The sequence below is a fragment of the Typha latifolia genome, chromosome 12 (assembly GCF_019914945.1).
Source record: "Typha latifolia isolate L0001 chromosome 12, TyphaL0001v2, whole genome shotgun sequence".
NCBI classification, from domain to species: Eukaryota; Viridiplantae; Streptophyta; class Magnoliopsida; order Poales; family Typhaceae; genus Typha; species Typha latifolia.
The window spans coordinates 8,918,569-8,938,447 of record NC_133097.1 but is presented as its reverse complement, the minus strand read 5'-3'; the positions used below and the strand labels follow the sequence as shown (position 1 = coordinate 8,938,447).

At 38.9% G+C, this 19,879-nt stretch overlaps 4 protein-coding genes across 5 annotated transcripts; 3 read left to right on the top strand and 1 right to left on the bottom strand.

Moving 5' to 3' along the window:
- Positions 1-411: 411 nt before the first annotated feature.
- Positions 412-2,430, bottom strand: LOC140799430 (UDP-glycosyltransferase 87A2-like). 2 transcript variants are annotated; one of them, XM_073153775.1, is made up of 3 exons: positions 2,330-2,399; positions 1,685-2,223; positions 412-1,430 (listed from the first exon to the last, which is right to left on the bottom strand). In XM_073153775.1, exons 2-3 carry the CDS (start codon positions 2,172-2,174, stop codon positions 538-540), a joined length of 1,383 nt encoding a protein of 460 aa, XP_073009876.1. In that variant the 5' UTR covers positions 2,175-2,223; positions 2,330-2,399; the 3' UTR covers positions 412-537. The 2 variants fall into 2 exon arrangements, with proteins under 2 accessions (XP_073009876.1, XP_073009875.1); XM_073153774.1 differs by having other exon boundaries at positions 1,685-2,430.
- Positions 2,431-4,373: 1,943 nt separating this feature from the next.
- On the top strand, positions 4,374-6,825 carry LOC140799426 (calmodulin-3). The gene is made up of 2 exons (XM_073153770.1): positions 4,374-4,579; positions 6,113-6,825. The coding sequence occupies exons 1-2, from the start codon at positions 4,504-4,506 to the stop codon at positions 6,484-6,486; spliced, it is 450 nt and encodes a 149-aa protein (XP_073009871.1). The 5' UTR covers positions 4,374-4,503; the 3' UTR covers positions 6,487-6,825.
- A 1,012-nt stretch (positions 6,826-7,837) lies between these two features.
- LOC140799425 (uncharacterized) lies at positions 7,838-11,742 on the top strand. Its single transcript, XM_073153769.1, has 2 exons — positions 7,838-8,009; positions 9,183-11,742. The coding sequence occupies exon 2, from the start codon at positions 9,299-9,301 to the stop codon at positions 11,264-11,266; it is 1,968 nt and encodes a 655-aa protein (XP_073009870.1). The 5' UTR covers positions 7,838-8,009; positions 9,183-9,298; the 3' UTR covers positions 11,267-11,742.
- A 3,068-nt stretch (positions 11,743-14,810) lies between these two features.
- Positions 14,811-19,393, top strand: LOC140799424 (uncharacterized). Its single transcript, XM_073153768.1, has 2 exons — positions 14,811-15,043; positions 16,628-19,393. The coding sequence occupies exons 1-2, from the start codon at positions 15,037-15,039 to the stop codon at positions 18,733-18,735; spliced, it is 2,115 nt and encodes a 704-aa protein (XP_073009869.1). The 5' UTR covers positions 14,811-15,036; the 3' UTR covers positions 18,736-19,393.
- Positions 19,394-19,879: the final 486 nt, after the last annotated feature.

The window sequence follows — 19,879 nt, the reverse complement described above, 5'->3', positions numbered from 1 at the left end:
GGGAAACCCATCCCTTCCATTTGTTGTTCGGAATTTTAATTTTATCTCATTGATATCATAGCGTGTATCAGCTAAATTTTCAAACGAAAACATCACATGTTAAGGTAATAGAGTTGTATATAGAGATTTGTCCCTAACATTATCTCATGACTTTTGGCTTGCAGATGCATAATCTGTTTTGACGACTTTTTTTCAGGACAGCTACTTCTAAATTTTTGTTTCAGATTTCTGTTCGAAAAGAAATCAGTCAGATACCATAGTATGCGGTAAGTAATTCAAGTAAATGTTGTTGCAAATTGAAATGTTGGGTTATTATATGAATACCCATTAAATTTTCAAAATATAGCATTTTTTTTTTGTTCTTAAAATACCAACCAGTACCAAGTCGTAGATGAAGAAGAAGAACACACATTACTAGCAACCATACTATATAATCCAAGAATTGCAAATTAAGAAACATCAACCAATCTAACTGATTGATATTTCAGTACAGTGGACTTCTGGGGTGTCTCTTAGACTTAGACTACATTCTTCCATTCATGGCTGTTTGTTTACAAGACATTTAACAAAAGAAGTGAGGTTAGCATACGAAGATCCACCCTCTTCCATTGTTCGAAGAGAAGCTTCTCGCAGTTCCATAGCTCTTCTTCTCAACTCCTTACTTTCAGTTCCGTCCAAGTCCATCAACCTCTTCACAACCTCCGCAATCTCCTCTCTTCGGACGATGTTATCCTCCCCCGTCTTCTCCTTCAAACTGATTCCAACCTTCCATTCATCGACTATAAGTCGGCTGTCGGGCGGCTGATCCCAAAATATAGGAAACGTAAGCATCGGCACACCTGCGAACACAGCCTCGAGCGTCGAGTTCCAGCCACAGTGAGTAAGGAAGCCTCCCACTGAAGGATGGCACAAGGTTCTCAACTGGTCACACCACGGCACAACCAAGCCCATATCACCAACCATTTCTCGCATCCGAGAAGACTCCCCGCGAGCAACCCACAAGAACTTAGTCTCACTTGCGCACAAGCCCATCGCGATCTCATCGAGCTGAGACGGCGACACTGAGAGGAAGCTACCCAGAGAGACGTACAACACTGAGTTGTTAGGTTGGGAGTCTAACCAACTGAAGTAGTCCAGGTGATGAGCATTTGATGGTATGGATCTCACTGGATTCTCCTCTTTGAGCATCACGTAAGGAATTGAAGGACCAAGAGTGTACACAGGACATGGGAGCTCTGCTCTTAATGCATCTATTACGCTTGCTTCAATCTCATAGAAGGAGGTGAAGAGGATGCATTGGGCTTTCTTTACCCAGGAGAAGGCTTCCAGAGCTCTTTGCAACAGCCTCGGCGCGGATAAGATGGACAGGATGTCGGATAACTTTATTGACGTGATTCCTGGTATATATTGCTCCAAGTACTCATCTTCTTCTGCAGAAGAACAAAATCATATGAACACCTACTTCTGCAAACAAATCTTCTTATACTCATGCAAGAATCGATTAAATTCATGCCATTTATTCAGAGTTTCTAGTAATCTCTAACCAATTAGAAATATTATCCGGTAAAACTGGGATAAAATTATTCAATCTACCCACATACGGACAACAAAAGAATAAGCGCGAGAGTTATCGACCGGTGCTGGTATCAAATCAGATGGAAGATAGATAAGACAACGGGCATACCTATTGTCGCTTCGATCGACACGCGGCGGACGACTGGCAAGGGCAGCCGGTGAAAATGGTACAACGCCGAGAAGAACCCGGCGGCCATGGTAAAGAGAGAGAAGACCGGAATGCCCCTCTCACTCCCAACCTCCACCGCCCACGGAAGGTACGAGTCGGCTACAATAGCCGACGCCGGCGGCTCGAGCCGGTCGAGGAACTGCTCGAACGGTGCCCTCATTTTGGTGAAGACGGCATCGAGGAAGCCGGGGAAGTCGGCGGCCCGGCCGTTCTCGGAGGGGATGACGTTGGGTATGGTCAGAAGCCGGACTTCGCTCGGAAGCGGCCGCGAAGACGAGCCGAGGAGGTCGAGCCACTCCTCGGTGACGACGCACGTGACGCGGACGCCGCGTGCGGCGAGGAGGCGGGAGAGGACTAGCATGGGGTTGATGTGGCCGCGGCCGGGGTAGGGCATGGCGACCACGTGGCAGGTTCTCGCGGCGGCTTCCATTGATCTGAAGGCTTGGATTTTGTGGTTCCGAGGAGGGGGAGAGGAGAGTCTACAATGGATATATATTGGTGCGAATAAAAAAACAAAAAGAACACATATCTATCTGATTATCTAGATATATTATCCTGCCGTGAATCTCGAGAGCTGGCACGCACCACTGCAACTCTGCAAGCTTTCGGGGAGCATCTTGTCTCCACTCTGCAGCCTCGGTTTCCTGCAGTCCTACTCTACTTAATTTCACCTCAGCTTTACCTTCAAGAGTATCGTACTAATATGTTGATAGGATTTAAAGTGAAGCCACGTCGATGAGTTAATATCAGCCGGAGCCGCCTCGCTCACGCTCCACTCAACTCATAAGGTTGGTATAAAATGGGTAAAAAAAAATACTAATTCTCAAATTCCATTTTCACATCCCGTCTCATCCTCGACGACTGCGATACCGCCTCGTCAAGCTACCGTAGTGTCGACAAATCTCTAGCGAATAGAGGTGGATTAGCATCTTCGCCATGCAACTCTCCAATAAATCTTCGGCACTGTCCCACAGGGTCAATCTTCTTCTTCTTATTGTGACTCGGCTTGGGCTCAATTTAGCTCAGTTTAGCCTGACCTAAGTTGAGTTGAGCCAAGTTTGAGCCTAATTCTAAGACTCAAAATTAATTTCAAGTCAAGCTTGAGCTGAAGCTGGCTCGCTCAAGCTCGGCTCATTTACACCTCTACGGTCATCCACGAATAATTTGCAACCGAAGAAGAAGATGATCATTAGAGCTAATAGGAATGAAAGTTTACTTCTTTCCTTCTTCTTCTTTTTCTTATGATCTATAGATTCTATGGTTGATAATGGGTTTACATATAATATTTGATGGACAGAGATGAAAGAAACTAGGGCTAAAAAAGAAGATACAAGGGCCATATTCTCAAACCATATCGGCCATTAGCAGGCTCTTAAGGGCTTTATTCTCAAGCTCAAATAAAAAGAGGAAGAATGCGTAAAGTAGCGTGACAACGAGTTTGCAGCCTCTTTTTAATTTGTAGAATTTCGAAATGCTACTTTTATTAGTTATCATTTTCTTTTTTGTTAAAAAAATATCTCATATGATTAATTTTGGGCACACTATAAATTATTTTAAATTTCTATATTCTTATTTTATAAATTTTAAATTTGTTTTATATACTAATTACTACGTAATTGAGAGTGTTAAATTATTATAAAAACTTATATAAAGAGGTGCACGAATTTTAAAGTAAATGTGGTGGTGGCCGACTGATTCCCTGTGTTCGAATCAGCCAGGTCGGTATCCGACGTGGCGTTTACCCCTTTGTCACGTCAGCTTTCGGTGATGGGCACAGCTCAGCGTAGGGACCGCGTCGAATCCCACCCCCGGCATCCTGTAAAATTACGAAACTACCACCAGATGACGAGACGGAATCCCGACCACCAAAACTCACCGCGAATGACGAGCAAACTGGCCAAGTCGTTTATTCTCCTCATCCTCATCTCACTTTAAGGCCAAATTACAATACTACCCCCGAGTGGGTTTTATATGGCGGAGACGTGCTTGCCACCTTCCCCCCCCCACCAAAAAAAAAAGGAAAAAGAAAAGAAAAACCATGCATCCCTTGAATGACAGAAAGCCCTAAATTAAAAAAAAAAAAATCTTATAATACTTTGATCTAATATCAATCCTTACCAAGAATTTTGAACGCCCACAGCTGACCTCATAATAGGTTGCAGGAGCATTAGTTGATTTTTTTAAAAAAAAATTAAATAGTTAGCGTATATATATATATATATATGTATTTGAGTCCATATAGTATGGTCCACAATTGTTTAAATATTTAGATACAGAAGGGATAAAAGTATCATTCCCTAGTTGACTTTGAGTTGCTAATTTATAAATTAAAAGGAGAAGAAAAATTATATTTAATACCTTATTTTTTGAGTATTTTCTTTTCAAGCTCAGTTTTTTTAGAAATATTCTTTTGTATCTTTCTAAATGGGGGTTTCTGTTAAAAAATACAGGAAAGAGTTTTTTTTAATAAAAATATATCAATGTAAGTTAATATTCTTCTGTTACTATCTTGACATGAATACGTGATTCATAGTTAAATAACTTAAATTAAATCCGAGGGAAAAGGTTAACTAGGTAATTTGGATAGTATTCCAGTTACACCCGGTGAGAGAAGCATCAGAAAGTCCGCGTTCCACTTCCGATACGAAGCCACCGAAGAGGAAGGAAGCAAACTATAAAACGAAACGCTTCTCCTCTTTCTCTATCTATTCCATCTATCTCTGCGATCAGATCTCTCTCTCTCTCTCTCTCTAGCTTCGATGGCGGATCAACTCACTGGCGAGCAGATCGCGGAGTTCAAGGAGGCCTTCAGCTTGTTCGACAAGGATGGAGATGGTCAGATCCCCTTCCCATCTCTTTAGATCGTCGCCTTGTTCTTCTTCTTCTCGCTTTCCCCTCGAGATCGAGCTCCGGTTTGCCCGATAGGGTGCTTGACCTGGATAATTCGATCGAATCGTTCTTCTAGGATTTCGTTTGTTTCTTTTGATTGATCATGATAGGTTCCGTGGTGATTTGTGGTGCCGATCCGTTTCTTTATCGTCCTTTTTTTTCTGTTTGTTTGATCTAGATCAATGTCTGGTGGGGTTAATCGATCTATAGATTCGAAATGTTGACTTTAGGTATTCTGACATAATGCAATTTGGTAGATCTTGGGACGTGATTTATTCTCTTCAATGGTAATCAGCTTTGGACCTCTAATAGTATAATATGGGCAGCAGTATAGGTACAAAATATATGTTAGTTCGTTGCAAGATGAGCTTTTGACTTCTGATTTGGTTCATCTGATGTAGCTCCCTGCTTTCACTTTCATATCATCTATAGATTATTATGCCAAATCGTTCTAATAATGTCTTTCACAAAGAATGAACTTTCTCCAATATGGCCTTTCTTGTGATACGCATTTCCTCCTAATTTATATGTCTATCAGTGCACGAACATGTTTATCAAGCAACTATAATTAAAAAACATGGGTCCACTTATGTAGTGTATGATGGGAAATTAGTATGTTTGAATTATTTTAACTGATTAAGAGGAAATAGATATCATTCCACCTCTATCATACTAAATATAAACAAATTTTACACAATGTTACATAGGATGCTTTTGACAATAACTGCTTGATGGTGACAAGGCAAATTCATGACATCATTGATATCCATGCTAAATAGCATTTATATATTAATGATCATTGGATTCTTGTCGTTATATTGCATCCAATACTTCCTTATTCTAGTCCCTGTACAATTATCCTCTACTCCTTGTCAGTAATTGATTGGGGCGACCTGATGTTGATCAGAAATCATCAGATTTTTATAGTAGGAAGGCACTATGTCTGTTCACTTTGAATTATCTTGGTCAATTAGGGCTTGTTGTTTCTTTAATTCAAAGCTTATAGTATATGATCAATGTCACGGTGGTAGACCGTCAGATATGTCTCTATAAAGTATGAGCTTTCCAGTTATCCTGATATGTGCATCTCCTTTGAAAATAATCAAGTACTTATATTGTGATTATTTGTCTAAATTATCCTTACATGGTAACTGCAAACTGTCTGCCCTCAGTCTCGGATTTTTTATATTGAAGGTGCCGATTTATTCGCCCATGAGGAACATGCTTATCAAGTTTGTGAATAGGTTGGACAGGAAAACTCCTTAACCTGAACTGTAGATAATTATTTTATATACCCAAATCCAGCATACCAACCCATCTGATTAAAATCTAACCCTCTGAAAGGGAGAGGTGTGAAGAGAGGCCTTCTTTGATGTATTATTGATCTTCTAAGGCAGAACCTCTTCTGAACATTATGCTATTAAAATGCTTTCTGCGATATGAAATCATTCTTTCTGTATTTTGACAAATTTCCTGCAGGCTGCATCACTACCAAGGAACTTGGAACTGTGATGAGGTCACTGGGGCAGAATCCTACTGAGGCAGAACTACAGGACATGATCAATGAGGTAGATGCAGACGGCAATGGAACCATTGACTTCCCTGAGTTCCTTAATCTTATGGCCCGCAAGATGAAGGATACCGATTCCGAGGAAGAGCTCAAGGAGGCCTTCCGCGTCTTTGACAAGGACCAGAATGGGTTCATCTCTGCTGCTGAGCTCCGCCATGTCATGACCAACCTCGGTGAGAAGCTAACTGATGAGGAGGTTGATGAGATGATCCGTGAGGCCGATGTTGATGGCGATGGCCAGATTAACTACGATGAGTTTGTCAAAGTCATGATGGCCAAGTGAGCAAATCCCCAAGAATTTCTCACTCAGTAGTACAACTTGATTATCCCTCTTGTCCCTATCTTGTAGGTAGTAATTTGGTTAGTTTTAGTATGAACTTATGAGAGGGGAAAAAAAGAAACAAGATCTTGTTGGTTGGTTGGTTGGTTGTGAATTGTCCCTGCATTATTTGGGTTCCTGTAATTTCTCTTTCTTGTTCTTCCATTTCCTTCAGAATTTGGGCTTGGGTTTTCATGCAGGCTCTCTTTTTTCTCTCTTCAAGTCTACTCCAGATTGAAACATTGAGCTGCCCTTTTGGATGATTCAAATTTGTTAAAATATATTTCCTTTCTCCTTGTGTTACCTATTACTACATTCACTGGATGTCTGCGTTTTCCTTTTTCTCTCTTCATTATAAATGCGATAAATACCTCTATTTGTTGAGAAATTAATCCCTCACCTCACTTGAGAAATTATGGCCCAAAAATCTATAGACGACATTATCTTTGTGTCACTCTACTATCTTGATATAAATGAAGTTGTCCTGTGAATTTTTCTTTGGTTATCCCGAATATGTACTACAAGCTCTATAACTCCACCTTAGATTTTCTACAAACCTACTCGAACCAAGTAGAACTGCAAGAGTTATATTAGACGTAACACTGGATTGAGAAAGATGTCAAGCTGGGTAATTATGAAGGAAATGAAACAGTGAATTCGAATTTGATAGAAATTGCATAGGACTTTATTCTTTGTCGGTAAGAACTAGCAAATCGCTACATAAGCTTGAAGTAATCAATTAAAATAAAAATCACGCCACGCCCCATTTATTCCGCGGGAGCAGCAGATCTTTTGCAGGGTATCACGGTACTTGGCCATTTCTTATTGGCCAGTGATACTTTCAGCAGTTATACAAAATATCAAGAGAGTTTTATAATTTACACCCTATTGTTTGTTTTTATTATCAGAATATTCAATCAGAAATAGAAAAGAACAAAGGTTTATATACAATTTATTCCATGTAAAACTTTGTTTTGTATGGTTTCGCACTTTTGACTAAATTATGATTATTAAAATTTTCAACCAAAATTAATAATATTCATGTCTTTTTAATTTAAATATTATGATCAGTTTGAACACAAATGCAATTATATAAAATAAATTTAGAGAGGTAAAGTGATTTTAGATAAAACGTATTCAACCAAAAATAAAATATATAAATTTATGAAGGATATTTCTGAGATAAATAAAATTAAAATATGAACAGGGTATTCATGAAGATAAGGGCAACAAATAAGGTGTAAATTATAAAATTCTTTCCATATTGTAGGGTGTTAAATGATAACAAACTCATATTCGGATCTGCGAATTCCCCAATCCGACCCGGTCATAGCCCTAAACACATCCGACGATAGATAGCCGCCTTCCATTACTCCTTTTTAGGTTTTAGGTCGCCCCTCCTCCTTTGCTTCTCACACATCCACACGCGCACGTCCTCCTCTTCACGCCTCCTTCCTCCTATTCGATCACCCGATCCTCCCATCCAGGTATCCGCTTTCTTGCGCACGAATTTTGGCTCTAATTTCGTAATTTATGGTGATTATTTCGTCGCAAGAACGTTTTTTTCTTTCTTTCTTGGGTTTCTTCTATAGTCTTTCTATATTAGCTGTGGAGATTTTAGTTATATCCTTTTGGTTTCGGATTCAATAGTTCTATAGGTTGTTAATTTTGACTTCTTTATGGTGTTTCTCCTGGTTGTCTTTTCCCAACTTACTGGATCATCTTAGAACTAGTGAGGTTTAGGACGCGTTGGTTAGGGTTTTGGTTATGATCATGGATGGATAAGTTTGTTACGCGACCCATTCAACTTGAGAATCCATAATGGCATGTTCTTCGCTTGGGTTTTAGTTTCAAGAATCTGGCATCCGATTTAGTATGCTGCACCTATTGTAGTTTGTTTCTGCTACTTGATGGCCTTTTGCCCTTTTGATTTACAGAGTTGGAATCTTTTGGATGTGAAATAAGAGTTATAATTAAATAGGTTAGGATTTTTCTCTCTCGTATATAGAGCTTGATTGTGGACCTACAAGTTTTGATACGGGCTCAACAGCTTATGAAGTTATGATGTAATATTGGGGACTATGCTGATTTCTCAAAGTAATTGCAAATATCTTTTACCCAAAAAATTTACTTTGTGCGGGATTGATATGAAGATATACTCTTACAATATGAATTCGGGCCATTTGATGTGTGGGTCTGGGTCTGTGCAGTTTTAGCTAGGTGGATGATATAAAGCTAGGGGCAGGTGAGTTGGGAGTGGGAGAGCAAGTGGCTCAAGCTCAAATTGGTTTTGCCTGAAGCCCTGAACCTTCGCTCTCTCCCTTTAGCAGCGCTCAGAGTATGTGGTGTTCGGTGTACCTGACATTGAGCAATTATAGGTGATAATAGTATGTAGCAATGGTTGAGAACCGTCTCTAATATGGGGGTGGTAGAGCCACTGTACTGCGCATATGCAGTTGTAGACACATATACAGGTGGCCATGTGGTCTAACAATAAAGTTTCTAAGATCGTATATATAATTTGCCCATAAATATTTTTTTTACTATTGATGAAATTTAAATCACTTATGTTTCTTTGTATCTCTCTCTGTTGCATGCCTATTTCATTCAGATATGATTTATGTATAATTTCTAATTAGCTAATTATCAATAATGTGCAGTTTGGGTATCAGAGGATCATCAGGTGTGAAGTCTAAGGGCTGTTGAATATCCTAGGGTGTTTTCTGTTCACATTGTGATATATCTTGAAGTTCTAGTCAACTTTCCTTTTAGTGTGATGGATACCCATCAGAGCTGTTTATTGATCACATATTCTCCTGAGATCCTAAATGGAGAGCCTGTGTACGTGTCATCAAATTGTCTCCCTGTTAAGGCAATCAATTTTGAACCTGCTGGTCATGCATTTCATTTCGCTGCACTTAAGCTTCTTGGCTTTGGGGAGGAAGAAGATGCTGAAGCAGATGATCAGAGTGTTTCATCGGATGACAGAGGTCAAGCTTATAACCAACCTTCAGATTCCTACAGCAGTAGAGGCAAGAAGAAGTCTGCTGGAAGTAAACAACAGGACCATTATGCACTTTTGGGCTTGGAGAATTTGCGGTTCTTAGCTACTGAGGAACAAATAAGAAAGAGTTACCGGGAAATGGCCTTGAAGCATCATCCAGATAAGCAAGCTGCTCTTCTTCTGGCTGAAGAAACAGAAGAGGCAAAAGAAGCAAAGAAGGATGAGATAGAAAGCCATTTCAAAGCTATTCAGCAAGCTTATGAGGTTCTAATAGATCCTGTCAAGAGAAGGATTTATGACTCGACAGATGAGTTTGACGATGATATCCCAACTGATTGTGCTCCACAAGAGTTCTTTAAAGTTTTTGGTCCAGCTTTTATGAGAAATGGTCGTTGGTCTGTTAGTCAGCCTATTCCTTCTTTGGGAGATGAGGCTACTCCTCTAGAAGAAGTGGATAGGTTCTATAATTTTTGGTATTACTTCAAAAGTTGGAGGGAGTTCCCGCATGCTGATGAGTATGATTTAGAACAAGCGGAGTCACGGGACCACAAGAGATGGATGGAGAGGCAGAATGCAAAGCTACAGGAGAAGGCAAGAAAGAGTGAATATGCACGGGTCCGAACTCTTGTCGACAATGCTTACAAGAAAGATCCGAGAATCCTTAGGCGGAAGGAACAGGAAAAGGCTGAAAAGCAGCGGAGAAAGGAGGCCAAATATTTGGCAAAAAAATTGCAAGAGGAGGAAGCTTCAAGAGCTGCAGAAGAAGAAAAAAAGAGGAAGGAGGAAGAGGAGAAAAGAGCTGCAGAAGCTGCTCTTAATCAGAAGAAGTTAAAAGAAAAGGAGAAGAAGCTTCTACGCAAAGAAAGAACCCGTTTGCGTACGCTTGCATCATCTATTTCAAAGAACCAGTTTGATCTGTCAGCAGAGGACGTAGAAACAGTGTGCATGTCGTTTGAGATTGAACAACTCAAGCAACTTTGTGATAAAATGGAGAGTGTCGATGGAGGTGAACGAGCTGGATTGCTGAAGAAGGCCTTAAATAAAGACAGCTTGATCGGTACAAAACAAGGAAAGGACATGCAAGTAAATGGTTCTGAAAATGCACCATTAAAACCCAATGGCACAGTAGGACAAGGCATGCAGGGCAGCTCATTAAGCAGCTACGAGAAAAAAGAAAAACCCTGGGGAAAGGAAGAGATTGAGATGCTAAGGAAAGGTATGCAGAAGTATCCAAAGGGAACAGCAAGGAGATGGGAGGTTATCTCAGAATATATTGGTACTGCAAGATCAGTTGAAGAGATTCTCAAGGCCACGAAGACTGTGCTGCTCCAGAAGCCCGATTCCACAAAAGCTTTTGATTCTTTTCTTGAGAAAAGGAAACCAGCACCGTCCATTTCTTCACCTCTTTCGACCAGACTAGAAACAGGTCTGCCTGCTAAGGGAACTGAGAATGCGTCTCCTGGGGCTCCTGTGCAGTCTGTAACCACTGATATGACCAACCAAAAATCAGAAGATAGAGTTGTCTCAGCTCCCAATGGAGCATCTTCTAGCACCGAGCAAGACAGCTGGTCTGAAACTCAAGAAAGAGCCCTTATTCAGGCCCTTAAAGCTTTTCCAAAGGAAGTAACCCAACGTTGGGAGCGTGTTGCTGCTGCTGTTCCTGGTAAAACTGTAATACAGTGCAAGAAGAAGTTTGCCTCAATGAAGGAGAGCTTCAGAAGCAAGAAAAATGCTGAATAGCGCGATGGTAGGTACTATTCAATGATGCAAAGGCATCTATTGAAGGTTATCCAGACCTGACAGTCCAGTTCATTTTACTGGTCACAAGTTGCTGACATCATATTGAAGAGAACTATTTTTTGTGCTGTACCCGTGAATCCACAACTCCCCTAATGAGCTGATGCAAAGACCTTGTTAAAACCTGCAGAACTATACTTTTGTTTTGCAGTATCAATTTATTGTCCCAAGGAACAGAGAGACTAGGATTACTGTAGTAGATGCACTGGATATTTATTTCTAGTGACATCTTACACTCGGATCTCTGTATTCAACATATATTCTGATTTTAGACTATCAGATAAAAGATTTCTCATTATTTTGTTTGTATTAGTGATACGGCTAGACACCGTCTTAGACCTTGTGTAATGTGAAGAATGGTGCATAAGCATGTCAGTAAGCTAAGAAATAAGTTTTTTGCGGCGTATCGCTTTTGTTGACGTCTATTGTTATAAAATGTCTCTATTTGAGAGTGCTTATGCTAACTCCACGAATTACTTGTAGTTTGGTGTGTAAATTATCATTAGTTGGGACTCAGAATTATTAATTTTGGTTGGCTGCTTCGTCTATAAATATCCATTCAAGCTTTGAAGCATACTTTCTTGTTCTGGGTTTGTATTTTATGTTTCAACTCTTATGATTGTGTTAGTATGAATAGTCTTGGTTCTTAAGTTTTGCCAAAGAAAAGTCTCAGAAATTTAAACATGGAGATATACATATGTTCTAGTTGTTCTGATTCATTTTTTGTGATGCCTTGTACTAATTTTCACGTACTTTGTTTATTAAGTTGATATATATTGAGTATGTATAGCAAATAAGATAGTACATTTTATGTATGTGTTGAAGGGCCTACCAAAACAAGTGATAAAACATATACAGATTTCATCTTAACAACATCGAAAACTAGGATTGGCAAAGAAAATGATCGCAGCCCAAGTAAAGAGATTTTATAGAATTAACATTATAACTCCATTTTTAATAGCTTACCGATATTATCCTAATGAAAAATCCATATCTCACAGCAATTCAGCTATCATGTCTTGTCCTTAAATCAAAGCAATGCCACAAGAAAGTAGATCATACTTTCTTCTCGTCAATAAACTAATTACCCGCATTTAGATCAACAACTAGATCCATAAACTAAAGTTAAAAAGAGTAATCTTGCTTTGAATGATAAAGAAAAATCTGGGCATGTGCTTCATAACCAAAGTTGTTGGATGGATAGGGTGGGTAATTGAGAACACATAGAGACACTATCTGGACTAATAAGCATTTGCCTATGGGTGGCAAAAGAGACCTCTCTGATCTCATAATGGTCCCAGCAACATGCCATGAATTGTTATTCATGGATGTCACTTAGCATTATGATGAATCCCTCACATTACCTGCTCACAAGCATGGGGGGCAGAGGAGGCACTTTTGGATACTTTAATGGCAGTATGCAACAAAGAGTGTCTGTGTGTAGTTCTACTCATCTGGAAGAATGGTCTGGTGACGAAGCTACTAGGTATTGAAGCATTAGAGCTTCTATAATCTTTAATCTTTAATCTTTAGATAGAACATGGCAATTGTGGTGGTTTAACATCACACAAACTTGATTAGTTTTAGGGGCAGTATGATGGCAAGTAGCTTAAGCTATTAGATTTATCATTAACTTGGATGGATCACATTACTACCTAGGACTGCAGAAGATTGGGGTTACTGTTCATCATCTTCCTAGAATCAACCAACAACCATTGGTGCAAGACAGCTGAAATCCACCCAAGATAATGGCAAACAAGTATGGCAAGCATTCCTATGCCTCAACTCACTCAAAAGTTGAGGCCAACTATCCCACCTGTAGATACAATGCATGTATAAATTTATTCATCTTATGTGCTTAATTGAATTCAATCTTATAACTTCATGGTCTCACTATTATACATTCATTCTATAACCAAAATTGCTATGCTTACATACACTCTACAAATATTTTTTTTATAGAAAAAGAATGATGATGTGGCATCTTATTCTATAACCTTTATTTTTTTAAGAATGTTTATAAAATGTTGGTAAGCATAGCATGCATGGCTTTTAATTAAGATGCCATAAACTTGCATTATATTAAAAAAAAAGGCAAGAGTACATTTATAATTTATTCTAGAAATTAATTGGTACTCTGTCATCATTTATAATTCTGCAAGCTTTAAAACCTCAAACTGAGACTTATTCAACCAATTCTCAACTCCCAAGTGGATTGATGTAGGAGTGCCTGCAGAGGATGTTGGTGTTTACTAACATTTAATTCCAAGAGTTTTTCTTCATTGAATTCTATGGCTCATTAAAAGAATTAATAATAATAATAATAATAATAATAATAAAGGAACCAATCGAGATAATCTCACCCACTATATTCCAGCATTTGTATCAATCATGCGATCTAATTAATTCAGAATATTACGTGATTACCCTTTGTGAGTAAACTAGCAATAGTCGTGGGTGTAGTTATAACTACTCCGTAGTATTTTAGAGGAAAAAAAAAGGGGGAAAAAAAGAAGGTCGTAATGCTAAACAGAGCACGAGAAGACTCGGATCGGTTTCTCTTCTATTTCTCGCGATTGGTGCGGCTGAGAAATTCTCTCCTTATTTATCGCGAGATAGTAGGAGACGGCAGGTGGGCCATTATCCCACGCTAATTTGGGTAAATGCGCCGGAAAATATTATTCTATTTTACTAACTTTATTTACCTAATTTGGGTAATTATGTACTAAATGGACCGGAAAAATATATTTAATTCGGTAGAAACAAATACAAACGACAGGATTTATCTTTATTCTACCACATAAATCGAAGTACCTTAGTAATAACATATTATTTTCTTGGGCATTATGAATTCGATCTTATTCCAACTCTATTTTTTTTTTAACAATAATGCTCAATTATATTCGTTTCATATTTTAGGAGAAAAGAAATTTTTAAAAAAATATATAAAATATTATGAGAGATATTATGAGTTTAAATTTTTTTTTTATGAACATTTGGGTCAGTATTTAGTGAAAAGAAAATATTATAAAGTAGAACAAGGTATCCTATATTTAAGTAGGATGTTTATTTAATAAAAAAATTGAGATATTTTTCTTTGGTATAATTTTATGGCGTTAATAAATATATAGACCTCTTGTCTAACCTGTATGAATAATCTACATAATTGACAAAATAATAAAAATAAATTATTTTGAAACTTAAGTAGGTAAAATATTTATAGAAGAAAGCTAAGTAAATCTGAGCCACACACCGTGATTAGCACTAATGACACATTAGAATATATGGGTTATAATAACATGAGTAACAAAATACGAGTATAACTATCTATCTATCTATCTATCTATCTATCTATCCGAATGTTCCAACTATCGCGATAAGATACAAAAAGGAGAAAATGGCCAATTGATTAACTCGTGTTATCTCATCTTATCTCACCGCTTTATCACCAAATAAGCCGTCACGAGCAAGCGTACAGAGAGGGAAAAGGAGGAGAGGAGACGAAGAGGAGAGAATAAAAAGTCCACGGCGTGAAGGCGGAGAGCTAGAGAGAGAGAGGAAAGAGGAGCAGCAGTTTACTCTTTTAGAGAGAGAGGAAGAGAAGAATAATCTTTGCGGCCGACGACGACGAATGTTCTTTCTCGAAGAAAGGAGAGGGAGGAGAAGAAGAGGAAGAAGAAGAAGGAGATCTCTAAGCTAAATCGTAGGCGTAAATGGAAGGTAAAACCAATCCAAGCCTCATTTCTTGCTTTTCTTGGAGGAAAAATAGAGTTTACTGTGGAAAAGATTGGAACTTTTTTCCATCCCAGTCTTTGTTCTTTGAGAAATGATCTTCTGGGTCTGTCTCGTTTTGGGTTGGAATTGAGTTCTTCGTTGGATCTGTTGTTCTCCTTGATGGGTCCGTGATTTTTTTCGGTGTTTGTAGTTAAAAAGGAGTTTTCTTTTTGTTATTTTATGGTTCCGGCGCGTTCTGGGTCGGGGAAAGTTGTGCTTTTGGAGTTGAATTGGGTTGTGAATTCTGGGGTTTGGTGGGATTGAGAGCTAGGGTTTGCTTTTCCTTTTCTTTGTTTTGTCTAAATGGAAAGCTTGGAGTGCGAAGAGTTTGGTGGGGTTTAGATTTTGATCGTAGTTGTCTTTATGATTGCGTACTATCTTGATCTGCTGGTTAAGTTCTACCCTGACAATCGTATCTGTTATTGATTAGAGAGCTTCTAATCAAACTTGAATTAGAACGGCAAAGAAATTTTTGTTTATCGAATCACAATTCATGTCTGGTTAAATAATAGTTTACTTTAGCTTCTTGACTTTTCTGGTGCCACCATGAATCTCTTAATTGTTATGAACTAAGCGAATTGCAAAGGGAGGAAGGGACATTTAAAGCTCGCCAATCTTCTAATATATTTGAATTTTTGGCTTCAGCCGTCTCTAAAATTAGGCAAGTTTCTAGCTGGATGTAGCTAGGGTTTTTTTTTTTTTTGTTGACAAAAGTGGATGTGGCTGGGTTAATTGACTAGAACCTAAAGTGAACCATATTTAAATTTTTGGCTTCAGTCGTTTCTAAAATTGGGCAAGTTTCTAGATGGATGTGGCTAGGTTAATTGGTTATTGTAACTGTTGTGCTGAGATTATATTAACACAACGCACTTGGTTTCCTTTATGATATGATCGAAAGAGTTGGTTTTGTTGATTGGTGAATATTTCATCGTCGATGTTTCCACCTGGATATCCAATGCCGTATATGATGGATAATAATCAGGGAGAAAGGAGTTAATTTATATTTAGTGAGAATTCTATAGTGGCAACTGAGCCCTGATTTATATTCCCCATCTTCTACCCAAGTTTCTCCAAGTCGTCATTGCATACGACTGGAGGCCAGTGAGCCATGCAAATTATATCTGTTTACTGTTGCCTTCTTCTCTTCGTACTGTCACATGGGTATGCTGCTGTCCTTTTTTTTCATATCTTCCGTTGTTAGAGAACATAATTGCAGATAGAAGATAAAAAATGTTGTGCAGGTTGATGTCATATTAATTTCTAAAGGCTATGATGAAAAGAGGGGTTCTCTTTCTGAAACTATTGTGGTCCTCTTTGACAGATTTAACACATAAACAATAAGGGTAAACTCATAGCTTCGTCATGTTAATTTGAAAAATATTATAGCTACCAGTTTAGGAGGGAAACATGTTCTTCTCTGTAATTCCATTGTATTCCATCTTTATGGCTTGTCTGTCATCTTCATTTCATTAGTGCATTTCTGGTGCTTTTACAATTTAAGCCTTAAAGTTCATTTTCGTGACCTAGCAGGTGGTTCCCCTGATCGTACATCAATCGGGTCTGGGACAAAAAGGTCTAGCATATCCTTGCGAAGTCGGCAGCGTGGTTCATTGTCTTCAAATTGCAAGGACTTTCTTCGCAAATTTGTGGATAGTGAAATTCTGAATGAGAATCTTCAAGATTGGTTCTCAGGAACATCTGAAGAATCGGGATTCAGGAAACCTGCATTTGATGTTCCTTTTGAGCTCACTGAACTGCAGAATTTTGATTATGCTCTAGAAGGTGTTTCTTTTCAACAGTTAGTGCGGATGCCAACTGCTCTTTATGCATCAACATCTGATGCTGTCGAAGCTACTGCACTCCTTGCAATTGAAGATTTTTTACATGCAGGTATTAAGGGCTTGTGGGAGACCTTTTGGGGTCCTGATGCGCCTATGCCCTTTTCAGTTGCATGTATACATAGCACAAGCTCTAAATTTTATCCTGCTGAGAAGGCTATATCCAGTAGGAAAGTTGAAGGGATATGTGCAACAGCTATACTGCTAAAAAGTGGTAGTCGGCATGCACATGGAAAATGGGATCAGATTCTGGAACTAGCTTTGTTGAGGCCTGACATTGGCAGTCTCCAAGTGCAGCATGATCAGCAGCCTTCTCACTCTGCTTTGGGGGAAGCTCTTTTCTTTGCTCTTCGTGTTCTGCTCTCACGAAGCCTTAGCAGATCATCGACTTCTCTTTGCAATTCAAATTGTGTTTATGTGCTTCTTGTTGATTCACAATATGGAGGGGTGGTAAAAGTTGTAGGGGATGTGAACAAGTTGGATTTTGACGTTAATAATGTCTATGAGTGTGCCGCTGAATGGATCAAAATGCATGCCAGAATTTTTGTTTCTCCGGTTGATAGAATCTGGAACAAGCTTGGAAATGCTAATTGGGGAGATATTGGTACTCTCCAAGTTCTCCTAGCAACTTTCCACTCTATGGTTCAGTTTTGTGGAACACCTAAGTACTCGGTGAAGGATCTATCTACTGAACATAGTTCACGCCTACAGAGTCGTAGAACAGAAAGGCAATTGGTAGATCCGCGTGTTAATGGAAATGGCCTGTTCCGCTTCCAGCAACGCAGTCATTCCCCTGAAATTGTGGAAGTGCATGAAGAATCTGCAAAAGTTGAACCTGAGGAAACTTTGAAGCTTGAAATAGGGTCGGTCTTATGGGTGGAAGATTCAAGTTGGCAGAAGGGTTTCCAAATCAATGAAATTTTAATTGATAGTGGATTTCCTATTTACAGTGTCACTCCTGTAGAAGAACCAGGAAGGACGCATTTGTTGTATGTTGGGTCCAATCCTTCCCATTTGGAACCTGCATGGGAGGATATGAATTCATGGTACCAAGTTCAAAGACAGACTAAGATATTAATCCAGATGAAACAAAGAGGTTTATCCAGCAAATATTTACCTCAAGTTGTTGCATCAGGGCGCATGATTCACCCTGACCAATGTGAAAAGGCTAACACTGGTGGAAGATGTGATCATCCATGGTGTGGTACCCCAATTCTAGTTACTTCTCCTGTTGGTCAGACTGTTTCTAATCTTATAAGAAACGGCTTGTTTGGCCCTGAAGAAGCTCTGAGATGCTGCTATGACTGCTTGTCTGCTCTTGCCGCTGCTTCCTCAGCTGGAATCAGGCACGGCGACATTCGCCCTGAAAATGTGATCTGTGTAAGCAATGGTGCGAAGCATCCTTTTTTTGTACTTATTGGGTGGGGTCATGCTGTTCTGGAAGAAAAGGATCGCCCGTCCATGAATCTACTCTTCTCCTCTACATATGCTCTTCAGGAAGGGAAACTATGCGCAGCATCTGATGCAGAGAGTTTAATATATCTACTTTATTTTTCATGTGGTGGGGTCCCCCCAGAGTTGAACTCAGTTGAAGGGGCACTAGAATGGAGGGAGTTGTCATGGTCCAGAAGAGTCATACAACAGAAGCTGGGAGACATCTCAGCTGTGCTTAAAGCCTTTGCTGATTATGTTGATAGCCTCTGTGGGACTCCTTACCAATTGGACTATGAGATATGGTTGAGAAGGCTGAAGAGAACAATTAATGAAGACCATGGGAAGGAGATTGATACGTCAAATTAAAATTTCAATAATCAGATTGAGTTGGAGAACCTGCTCTTATTTGGAACAGTCGTCACTCTTTGGGTCATCATTTGCAGATGTTTTAACTGTTTATTTTGGATGCATACTTGGTGTTTCAAACAACTGAGAACATTCCAGAATAATCGTCAAGTAGATATTGAGCCCTGAGATTCCTTCAGTCCGATATCCGATGAGAACAACTGTGGAATATCATTCAAGGAGGAAGTTAAAGTGAATACTTTGAATGAGGATTCGATGAGCTACTTGATGGAGCTTAATGTCAATGCATTTTGAGATATTTGGTCCTCATTTCTTTACCACGGTCTCACAGTGGACTCCAAAAAGTCCAAATTTGCTCCAGTGATGAAGCTCAACTTCCATCTGTAACCAATCAGTTCCATTAGTTTTGTGGGTCTCCAGTTAGATTCTTAAACGACCTGATAGGTTATCTGCATTAGATATTGAGATCTGTTTTTGTTGATTAATTTTCTTTTTAACTATTTATTTGTATTGGGAAAAGGAGTGGTTGTAGTTATTTGTTGGTGGTGCTGTGGTGGAACCGTTTTGTGCACAAAAAGAGTGAATCATTCAGTGGACATAAGATCCATCTGTGTACATTGGTGCCTGGTTCTTTATTTCTGAATTTGCAATTGCTTTAGACCTCTTTCTCTGATGTGTGTGTATATATATATATATATATATATATATATATATAATTTTTGTTGATTTTCCTCTTGCCCCTGAGATGATTAGAAAGAACTCATATCTTAGGGACATGTTTGTCTTCTCTTCACCTCTGCATTCTTGCTTCATATATTGTTTGAAGATCGATGTTAATATGACGAAGACTGTACTTTCTTGCTGCTGCTCACTTTAAGACCACAATATCTGACAAAAGAAAAAAGTAAAAGAAAGGGAAAAGAAATCCAAGACAATGAGTCAAGCGTGAGGGAAATACTTCTTAACATTGATTGAATACCATCACCATTGCCTTGTAGCGTAGAAACTTCTCACAGGTAGCAATATATATGAGAAACGATTCCATATATATCAATTATTTATGTGAGTTTGATTAACAGGCTTACAGTGGCTAACTTCGATCATTTTACATCAAATTTCTAAATAACACCTACACCTAACAACA

What these genes read in the sequence shown, in the direction of transcription:
- LOC140799430 (XM_073153774.1), bottom strand. Translation starts at nt 2,174, where the DNA reads ATGGAAGCCGCCGCGAGAACCTGCCACGTGGTCGCCATGCCCTACCCC. An exon ending in GTCGATCGAAGCGACAATAG is followed by an intron (nt 1,431 to 1,684) that starts GTATGCCCGTTG and finishes GTTCTTCTGCAG; the next exon opens with AAGAAGATGAGTACTTGGAG.
- LOC140799426 (XM_073153770.1), top strand. Translation starts at nt 4,504, where the DNA reads ATGGCGGATCAACTCACTGGCGAGCAGATCGCGGAGTTCAAGGAGGCC. An exon ending in GTTCGACAAGGATGGAGATG is followed by an intron (nt 4,580 to 6,112) that starts GTCAGATCCCCT and finishes AATTTCCTGCAG; the next exon opens with GCTGCATCACTACCAAGGAA.
- LOC140799425 (XM_073153769.1), top strand. Translation starts at nt 9,299, where the DNA reads ATGGATACCCATCAGAGCTGTTTATTGATCACATATTCTCCTGAGATC.